This window comes from Pan paniscus, chromosome 6, assembly GCF_029289425.2.
Source record: "Pan paniscus chromosome 6, NHGRI_mPanPan1-v2.0_pri, whole genome shotgun sequence".
NCBI classification, from domain to species: Eukaryota; Metazoa; Chordata; class Mammalia; order Primates; family Hominidae; genus Pan; species Pan paniscus.
In genome coordinates this window covers 21,536,627-21,547,888 of record NC_073255.2, presented here as the reverse complement: position 1 = coordinate 21,547,888, position 11,262 = coordinate 21,536,627, and the positions used below count along the sequence as shown (strand labels likewise).

Genomic DNA, 11,262 nt, shown 5'->3' with positions numbered 1-11,262 from the left:
AATCAATTCCAAGTTCCTATCTCTACCCCTTCACTTACACAGCAGCAAAAGTCAAATGTGGGAAGAAGTCCAAAGGACTGAAGCCACAGTCGTTTATGATTTCATTAAAAAAAATCTATCTTGCCCATAAAGATGTGACTACTTTTCCAGAGAAGACACGGATGATTTTTTTTTTTATGATGAGGAAAACCATGTGCTCCAAAGATTATCGCTGAAAAACAGGTATGTACCTAGAAATTATTCTCTGCCAAGAACATAGTGCAACATTCAGGCTCATTAAAAAATAATGTTCTCATTTCACATGTTCCTGCTGAAGGAGCTGGGCATTATTGTTGCTAGGTCAACTGTGGCTACTTAATCACACACCAGAAAACAACTAAACACAAAGAACAACAAAAAAGGTAAAACAAGGTTGAGTAAAAGAAGACATTAACAAAATAATATTAAATGCATCCATTTCAAACACAGGCAAAAATAATCCAGGATCATGATTTCTTGGGTGGAGGCTGGGGTTGGGAGAGGCAGGAGGAGGCTAATGTTCAATTTCTTCACTGGATTGCTGATTACCCAGGTGTGCTATTTCCATTTAAGCCAAAGACTTAGATGCACTTTTCTGTATGTTGTATGTCAATAAAATAGTTAAAACGCACATAAAACCAAGATGTAAAGGTTTCAATCATGCAAAGATTAGTTCTAAAAAGGTGTTTTATGTGGAAGAAACATTTTACACCCATTTATTCCACAAGAAAAGGTGTACCAAGGTATATACCAGGTGTAGGGTATACCAGGAGGGACTTTGAAGTCTATCATTTCTCAAAAGTACAGAGCAGAAAGGAAATAATTACCATTAGTTCAGAGAAGATGAGGTCAGAAACACTGAATCAGCATGAGCTGGGAGGTGTTTTAGAAATTAGTAATGGGACGCACATTGTCTCAAGCCAAACAATTCTATGACTATGCAAGACATGATATGTTTCATGATTGTTGGTTTCTTGGTTTGCAAATGAAAGATTTTTATTTCCCTCTACCCCAACAAAATTTTGCAAATTGGAAACTGCTGAATTCCAGAAGTTTCAAAGTGTAGCATTCTATTTTTAGACACTAACATAATTTTAAATTTCTTACTGAAATGATACTGCCTTGAACTATGCCCAAAATGGGAGTAAAATGTATTTAAAAGTATAAATGCAAATCCAGAAAGCGACATCACATTGTGTTAAAATGTTCAAACCCTTTAAGCCAAATTCCATGTTTTTTCTAAATAACCATAGATGAAGAAAAATTTATATAAAGGCATATTTTAAATGCTAATTTTTAAAAGCAAAAAGTTAAAGATACCTTATACAGAATTCTGGAATAATTAAATAAATTGTGACCCTTCTGGACCAAGAACAATGACATGTTTAAAAATCATGTTTTTGAAGAATAGTTATTGATATTGTAAAAATACAGAGTATGATTAAGGAGCAGGATATAAAAATAATATAGAATAAGCACATTAATTTTAAAATTATGAATGTATCAGATACTCTAAGGAAATCTAAATAGGTATAAAGAATAAAAAGAAAAATTATTATTTCCCTTTCTTCATCCCATCACTGTCCAAGATACATGCAGAAATAACATTTGTAACAATTATTAGATAATATTTTCTCTTTTATGTATTTATAAAGGTAAGGTATACATACACATAACTTTTTTGATGAAAAAACATTCTTTAAAACTTGCATTTTTCCTTGAATAATATATTATTAACATCTTTTTTAGTTTACCTTAACTTAAAATCACTATCTCAAGTTTTGTTTGGGAAAAACACTTCGTGCTAGAAAATCTCAAGTAGTATTCTAAAACTGTTTGAGTCACAGATTAGAAATGCATATCATGGGACCATCCTGCTTAGCTGCTTCCAGATTCCTGACCTACAGAAACTAAGGCAGAAAAAATGTTTAAAAAATGTTTATTGTTTAAAGCTGCTAAATGTTAGGGCAATTTGTTTCACAGCAAAAAGAAAAAAAAGAAAAGAAAAAAATTTGTTTCATGATATAGATTTATGATAATTTTTAAGGTAGTCATTTCCTTCCTTCCTTCCTTCCTTCCTTCCTTCCCTCCTTCCTTCCTTCCTTCTGCCCTCCTTCCTTCTTCTCTTCTTCCCTCCCTCCCTCCCTCCCTCCCTCTCCTTCCTTCCTTCCTTCCTTCAGTTCTTTCTTGAGGCAGTTTCTCTCTTGTTGCCCAGGCTGGAGTGCAATGGCACAATCTTGGCTCGTCAGGCTGGTCTCAAACTCCTGACCTCAGGTGATCGACCTGCCTTGGCCTCCCAAAGTGCTGGGATCACAGGTGTGAGCCACCGTGCCCGGCCAAGTGGCTTTTTTCTTATACACATTTTACATCTACCAGCCTGTCACTAATACAGTGATCAGTGCACATAGGTCTTTGGGTACAACTGTCAAATGATTTCTAGAAATGGAGTGCTGGATCAATGGACATGCATTTTTAAAATCTTGATATCTATTGCCAGATTGTAACTGTAAAGGCCGTATGTGAAAATAACTCACTTTTCATACAACCAACATTATTGATTTTAGTAATTTTTTCTGACTTTATTATTTTAAGTTGTACATCTCCAATTAACAGTGAGGTCGAGCATCTTTTCATTTTAATTATCCATTTGAATTGACGCATCATACTCTGTATATTTTCAGTTAAATTCTTTATTTTTTCTTATTAATTTTAGAAGCTGTTTATATTTTATTAACTCTTTTGTTATTTTTATCCATCTGTTGAAGCTCTACTGATCCCGTATGCATTTGGTGTTTCTCATTCATATGCCTTTCAGTATAGACACATTTTAAACTTTCTATATTCAGAGCTTTTTTTTTTTTTGCTTTTGTGTCTTGTTTTCTCTATGTGAAGGCTATAAAGACATTTCTCTGTTTTTTTAGTGCTTTCATTGTTTTACCATTAGGTGAAAATTTTAATTTTTAATTTTTTTTTTTTAAGACAGGGTCTCACTCTGTCACCCAGGCTGGAGTGCATAGCATGATCACACCTTATTGCAGCCTCAACCTCCAGGTCTCAAGCAAATCCTCCTGCCCCAGGCTCGAGAGTAGCTGGAACCACAGGTGCTGCCACCATGCCCAGTTTGTTTGTTTAACTTTTGTAGATATGGGGTCTCATTATGTTGCCCAGGCTGGTGTTGGGCTCAAGGGATCAAGGGCTCCTCCAGCCTCCTTGGCCACCCAAAGTGTTGGGATTACAGGTGTGAGCCACCATGCCTGGCAAGGTGAACATTTTTAATTTATCAGATATTATTTTTGTATATGTACTACTGTGGTAGCCAGTCTCCAAGTTGGCCCGAAATTATCCTGATGTACTGGTATTCACACTCTCACTCAGTTCTCGTATACATTATACAGGGCTGGTCTACGTGAAAGCAGAAGTGATGTTATGTCACTTCCCATATTAGGTTATTAAAGGTGACTTCCTTCTTGGGCTCCTTGTCTCTCAGAGTACTCAATCTGGAGGAAGCCAGCTATTATGTCATGAGGTCACTCAGGCAGTTGAGTTGAGGTTCTGGCTAAAAGTCAGCAAGAACTGAGGTCCACCAACAACCTTGTGAGTCACCCTGAAAGCAGATTCTACAGCCCTGGGAAGACAGCGACTCCAGCCCATGGCCTGACGGCAACCTCATGAGGCTGAGCTGAAGCCACCCAGCCAAGCCAGTCCCAGATTCCAGATTCCAGACCCACAGAAGCTGTGGCATCACATATGTTTATTGTTTAAAGCTGCCAAATGGCCAAATGTTAGGGTAATTTGTTCCATGGCAATGGATAACTAATTTAACTACTTTTAAAATAGAAACTGGTTTTATTTAAAAACAAACAAACAAACAAACAAAAAACAGGAAATTGTCTTTCAGAGAAAGACAGGGCTTTTGGTTTGAGGATTCATTACTCAGTCCCTGCTGTTTGAGCATTCCTCTCCCCTCCCCATGCATGCTGACCTTACAATCACTACTTCAAGTTTTGTTTGGGAAAAATACTCTGCGCTGGAAAATGTTTAGTAGTATTCCATAGACTTCTAGTTCCATGTTGGTTCCATTCTAAGCCCTTGGATAACTGTGCTTTTTGGTTACCTTGGAAATGCTGGAGCCAACAAAGTTGTTGGCTCACGTTTTTTACTCATATTCTGCTAAAGTGGAGCAATAACTCTCTTACACATTGACATATAAAAACACATAAAAGTTGACATAACATTTGTAGCATGTTTTCAATATTTTATCTTTAAATTTTGTCAATATATTAGAGATGCATATTTAACTTATTCAGTTTATAGAATATGCTGGCCATGTATCCTAACTGGCAGTCAGGATGTGTCAACTTAGTTGGCCAAGTTTATTTTTCAGTTAAAATTTTGCATTTTTTCAATTCAAATAAACACATTAATAGACACTCATAATTATTATTTATCTTCAAAATTACAATTTTTAGATACATGGAAGGGGGCAGGAGCAGTGACTTGCGTCTGTAATCTCAGCACTTTGGGAGGCTGAGGTGGGTGGATCACCTGAGGTCAGGAGTTCGAGACCAGCCTGGCCAACATGGTGAAACCTCCGTCTCTACTAAAAACACAAAAATTAGCTGGGTGTAGTGGCTCATGCCTGTATCCCAGCTACTCCGGAGGCTGAGGCAGGAAAATCGCTTGAACCCAGGCAGAGGTTGCAGTGAGTCAAGATAGTGCCACTGCACTACAGCCTGGGTGGCAGAGCAAGACTCTGTCTCTAAAAAAAAAAATAGATGGAAGAGTAGATAGATAATGGAGACTTGCCACGAATTGACGGCCTGTTAGAAATCAGCCACCTCTCCCATCAGTTTCCAGCTTTTCTCTCAAGGGACTAGCCTAAAAGAGCCACACATTCTAGAACTGTCCCTTTGTTTAATGCCATGTGCTTGTCATCCTTGGGGCAGTGTACCATATTGGAATGGATGCATTAGTACTTTCTTTTATAAAATAGGAGGAAGCCAACCATGAAGGGGAAGTCCGGGAAGGAAAATCAGCATATGAAAGAGGGACATCATCCAGTAGGTCAATTTTAGGACAGAATATATATGTTACCTCCAGGACTATGCTAAGCACTTCAAGGTGACATAAGCTCTTTATTCTATGACTTTCTTCTTGGCCAGAGTTGTCCTGTCATTATTTCTTGTGCAATGAAAATAGCATTCTCACATATAGGTGATTTTTCAAACGGAGGCTGAGGCAGGAGAATCGCTTGAACCCGGGAGGCGGAGGTTGCAGTGAGCCAGTATCATGCCACTGCACTTCAGCCTGGGCAACAGAGCGAGACTCCGTCTCAAAAAAACAACAAAAAAAGATCTATTTAAACAGATATTACTCTGTCCATAGCTGGGGCAGAGAACTTGACAGTGCTCTAACTAGGCAGAAAGAAAGACATTTATCAAATATTTAAAAGATGGGAAGACTGGTCCAGTACAGTGGCTCACACCTGTAATCCTAGCACTTTGGGAGGCTGAGGTGGGCACGTTGCTTGAGCTCAGGAGTTCAAGACCAGCCTGGGCAACATGGTAAAACCCCATTACTACAAAAAATTTAAAAATTAGCTGGCTGTGGTGGCATGTGCCTGTAGTCCCAGCTACTAGGCAGGCTGAAGTAGAAGGATTGCTTGAGCCTGGCTGGGAGGTTGAGGCTGCCATGAGCTGTGATCGTGCCACTGCACTTCAGCCTGGACCACAGAGGGCGCGAGCCCCTCTCAGAAAAAGAGAAAATGATCTATCATTTTATGAATATAAGTAGTGGTCGAGTCATATGGAAAATATTTTTTCTTTTCTGAAGACAAACAGGAAATCAGAAAACCCTCTTTAGATACAGGATGATGATGATACAACAATGACAATTTTCCTTTTGCTTATCTTAATGAGTACATGGGTTACTAATGTATCATCCTTTTGTTTCAAGTCTTAGATAAAATGTTTCCTTCTTAGAGATTACCATCACCCTAGCACCAGGGCAGTACCTTAAGCTTTCCAAAAGTTTAAAAAAAAAAAAAAAAGACTTCTGTATAAAGTTTTCCTAAATGTTCAGATGTTTTGTACTGTTATGAATACTATTGAGAGAAGAATAACTTAAAGGATAAAATAACTTAGCCATAAATAAATATAAACAAAGACCTAAACCTATATACATAAATCTTTAGCTCTCCTCTAACTAGGGAGAAAATAGTGCTGAGGAAAACGAGCAATGTGAATCATATATTTATATGCTTAATTATTAATAATATAACCATGGTATTATTAATAAGACCAATGTGCATGTATTTGGGGGTTAATTTCTCCTTTGCCATGAGGATAACTGAAATGTATTACTCATGAGATGAGAGAAACAGAACAGTTTTTTGTTTTTTTTATTTGAGACGGAGTCTCGCTCTGTAGCCCAGGCTGGGGTGCAGTAGCACAATCTTGGCTCACTGCAAGCTCTGCCTTCCAGGTTCATGCCATTCTCCTGCCTCAGCCTCCCGAGTAGCTGAGACTACAGGTGCCCACCACCACACCTGGCTAATTTTTTGTATTTTTAGTAGAGATGGGGTTTCACTGTGTTAGCCAGGATGGTCTCGATCTCCTGGCCTCATGATCTGCCCGCGTTGGCCTCCCAAAGTGCTGGGATTACAGGTGTGAGCAGAATAGTTTTTAATAGATGACAAGAAATATAACCATTCAATATTGTGGATGGAAGGAGAAAAAACACCAAAATACTATCTGTGTAAGAAGTCATGTACAGGAAAGAAATAAAAGCTCTGACAATATAAGCCCAGATTTTTAAAAAGCCATTTATTTTAAAAAACTCGTTTGTCAAATCACATACATGAGCAGATACACAACTACCAAAGTGGCCTGTAATAGACACCAGTGGGGCGGTCACCACACAGTACCTGAAAAATACAGCTAAAAAAGGAGGAGTCTGTTGAGTATTTAATTTCAGATCCTACTTGACTCCTTGTTGAATGGCTTTAAGTTAGCATATAGTGAGTGAGAGGTAGAGTCCCAAGTATAATAGCTGATGCCTCAGGGCTCCATTTAAAAACAAAACAAAAACAAAACCATTTCTCCCTCTGCACAAGGGAAGCCTATCCTATTTTTTTTTTCCTTTGCGAAAACAGAAGCCAAGTTTCTCTTCTCAAATGGTTCAGCATTCCCAATCAAAAAGTGGTGTGTGGTAACCTAGGTATTGTGCTTGTTGAGCCATTTAATTTTCCTCACCTTCCGATTCGGATTCTAGGAGAGAAGAAAGAAGTGAGATATTTCCTCCCAGATTCCTCTAATTAAGGTCAAAAGTTACTACAGTCACCAACCCAGAACCCTGCCATTGCGCCAGCATACTTTTACCCTAGGCACCCATTATAAGGTAAAATAGTCACATGAGGGCAGATAGCAAACTCTTGCTCTTTTCTGCTTTCACGTAAATTTTGCCTGTCTAAAAATGCAACATGCATACATATACAAATACGTATACATGAATACATTTTATATATATTAAATTTATACATATAAATTATATAAAAATTTGAATATATATAAAATTAAATAATATAACTTTTCTTCTTTGGATCACCTAAGATAAACTTTTTATTCTTTTTTTTTTTTTTTTGAGATGGAGTCTCACTCTGTTGCCCAGCCTGGAGTGCAGTGCTGTGATCTTGGCTCACTGCAACCTCCGCCTCCCATGTTCATGCCATTCTCCTGCCTCAGCCTCCTGAGTAGCTGGGACTACAGGTGCCCACCACCATGCCCGGCTAATTTTTTATATTTTTAGTAGAGACACGGTTTCACTGTGTTAGGCAAGATGGTCTCGATCTCCTGACCTCATGATCTGCTCGCCTTGGCCTCCCAAAGTGCTGGGATTACAGGCGTGAGCCACCGTGCCTGGCCTGAACTTTTTATTCTTAATTGAATTCACTTTATTTATTTATTTATTGAGATGGAGTCTTGCTCTGTCATCCAGGCTGGCGTGCAGTGGCGCAATCTTGGCTCACTGCAACCTCTGCCTCCTGGTTCAAGTGGTTCTCCTGCCTCAGCCTCCCGAGTACCTGGGACTACAGGCGTGAGCCACCATACCTGGCTAATTTTTTTGTGTTTTTAATAGAGACAGGGTTTCACTATGTTGGCCAGCCTGCTCTCAAACTCCTGACCTCAGGTGATCCACCCACCTCTGCTTCCCAAAGTGCTGGGATTACAGGTGTGAGCCACCACACCTGGCCTGAATTCACTCTTACTCATTATTATCCTTCCACTTTATATTTCCATTATTTAAAATTGCCAGTTAATTGGTAAAGGTGTCATAAAAATCTATAGAATTCCATAATGCGTGATTAAGCTAAATGTATTTTTCTCCTTTCACATCTACTGATCATTTCTTCCTTATTGTCCTCCATCAGAGTGGATAATTTAAGCATTTCATTTCTTTCTTTGTTTTTACATGTAGAGATTTTTATTGCCGTGATTTCAGAAAGGAAAGCTAAGATGTTGGCAAAATGTTTGATACGAAAGATAACTCTAGAATTTTAGTTTTAGAAAATCAAGTAAAATCTGTGGAAGAGGTAAATATTTTGACATATAATGAGACAGTGTTTAAAGGTCATCAATGTTTGTAAACAGAATCATACCTTCTTCTGCATTTTGTAACCACTCAACAAATTTCTTCATCTGGTCAAGAAAAACACTTTTGCCTTTAGCAACATGTGCTTCCTTATACCATTTCAGTATTGCTTCTTCGCTCAGAACATCAGCTGCAATTTTAAATCAAAGATTTCAAAGTTACTATACAAATGTCATGTTTCAAAACAACTTCATGTATTACAGTTTAATAGAAAGCAATCATTTTAAATATAAAGCATTCTGTTACTTATCAGAAGAGAGGAACCAAGTTGATTTTCATGTAGCATAGTGCCATATTTTGATAGCTTACTAAAGGCTTAAGTAGTGATGATGATGATATACATCTTCTTAGGCATGATATAATGCAAGCCTATAGCTCACTACTAGGACTTGGAAATCTCTCACAGTGCTAATTTGCTGGTAGGAAATAGAATTGTTTTGTAATTTTGCAAATGAATCAGCAATTCCAGCATTTTAGAACATTTTGTGTCCTGCCAAGTTCAACCATATCTTGATTAAAGAGCAACCTCAAATGACCAGTGTCTTTTAAGGGGATTGGGATTTTCTTTTTTTAGGAGAAAAATGACAAAGGAAAAAAATGTAGATAGTGCGCAATAATGATGTTAGCAATTAGATATAAAGAGGAACTTCTGGGGTATGTTGTGGGAGTAATACACACCTAAACTGAAGTTCTACACTTTCTCCATCACTAAATTACGACTTATTTTCCCACAGTACATCCCAAATTACAAGAGTAATATTTTTCCTCTACTACATTAAGACAAAATAGACATATTAGCTAATTTCCTACAGGTTTCTAAAAACAACAAAAAAAAGTTAACTATCTTTTGTCTAAAACTCTAAATTCCACAAATGTGCCTTGATATTCTCAACATGACATTAATTGAGAGTATTTAATGTTAAGAATAGGAAGGAGAATATAAAAATAAGTGTACATATTCTCCCAATGTTCTAATGGGTTGTTCTAACATTCTTCTAATGTTCCAATGTTCTAATGGGTTGTTGTTTGGGAATCTGTAGTGGGAAACGAGACAGAAAACAGGTACAAAGCATTTATTATTGTCCCCGAGATGTGCTCAATTCATTACAAATACTGATAAAGCCATATAATGTTAATAAATTACTTTAATGATATCTTTTCAGTTAAAATATAATTTCAACTTATGAAAATGACAGAAACAATTTAATATTCTTTTCATTTAAAACATCGCTGATATTTTCATAACAAAAACATTGGCTTTTTTTATTTTTAAAGAATTATTGGCTCTGGGAAAATGTTCTTGAATTAAATTGAAGAGGCTGAGCTGACTAAAATGAACATGATTTGTTTATGAAAATAAAAGGTTTTTTTAAAAAACATGTTTATTATCATCACTAAAAACATTACATTTTGCAAAGGAAGCAAGAAGTCTGGATTTACTTATAGAGCCTGGATGTAAGAGCTACAATCAGGGGTCCTGTAGACTTATTCTTAGCTTCTAGTTATTTTAGCTCTTTGTTTCCAGCTCTCCACTGAGATAAAAGAAATTTCTACTAGCCTTCAGAGCCTAATTGTCATAGAGCTGAGGAGCAGGCAGCTGTGTCCCGAGGAAGTGACCTGTTATTGTGTAAGACTGCCTTGCAGAGACTTTTAAAGAACATTAACAGGGATTTTAAAAGACCCTTTTATATAACTTGTAAATTATCTTTAAGATGCTTATATTAGATCAGTAATTATCAAACTGTTTGGATCATGTCTTCCTGCCTGTAGGATAATTTTGAGCATATACACCCAACATAAGTATATTTTGGAGTTTATAAATTATATTCATGCACTATTAAACTACCATTATTAATGTTCTACACAAACAATATAATTTTAAACTGTGACAAACATGGAAAGGAGAATTGTTTTTTTTCTCCACACCTTAATGAATTGAGGATGATACAAAGTACAGGTTGGAAAGCTGATGTAGACTGCAGTTTAGTGATACTATTTGTCTGAGCTTTCCTTTTGAAGGTTGAGAGCTCATTCCTGTGTTTTATTGCCCCACAGAGGCTGAAAGAGACCATGCAACTACTAAAATGCTTGTCAATGTCAGTGCTTGTGAAAAGCACACTAAATGATAGGTAAGACCTATCAAATGCCTTGTTTATTGCAAATCTTGTGCCTTGATATTCTTAAGTTACCATTAATTGAGAATATTTAATGTTAAGAATAGGAAGGAGAATTTAAAATAAGTCTACATATTAACGGGGCAATGTGGAGTTCTTAGAAGAACCCAGTGTAGTAACAACTACTTGCTGAAAGATCAAACTTCTAGTACCAGAGAATTATTAATTAAAAGCTACTGAAATATCTACACAGAGCACCATATGAGGCAAAGCATGAACATCGAAGAGTTTAAGAAGAAATTAAACTTCTATTTAGTGAAAAGAAAGGTCTGAAAAGGAAGGAACTCCTTGAGGGACAAAGAATTCAGACAATTTTTTCCCTCACTAAGGATAAAGTAGGGAAAAGAGTTAATTAAAACTGAGAAACCATTTTTGGTGGGATATTCCATAAATGCCTATTAGGAATATAGAATAACAGTAA

The 11,262-nt window shown here is 36.9% G+C and overlaps 1 protein-coding gene across 2 annotated transcripts in view; it reads right to left on the bottom strand.

The window, feature by feature from the left end:
* Positions 1 to 6,827: 6,827 nt before the first annotated feature.
* BZW2 (basic leucine zipper and W2 domains 2) overlaps positions 6,828 to 11,262 on the bottom strand; it is a 60,453-nt gene continuing 56,018 nt past the window's right edge. For both annotated transcript variants that reach the window (XM_003825015.5, XM_003825016.5), the window contains exons 11-12: positions 8,675 to 8,797; positions 6,828 to 7,286 (exon numbers count right to left, since the gene is read on the bottom strand). In XM_003825015.5, the coding sequence (XP_003825063.2) occupies positions 7,258 to 7,286; positions 8,675 to 8,797 (152 nt within the window). In that variant the 3' untranslated portion in view covers positions 6,828 to 7,257. The remainder of the gene's footprint in view (positions 7,287 to 8,674; positions 8,798 to 11,262) is intronic.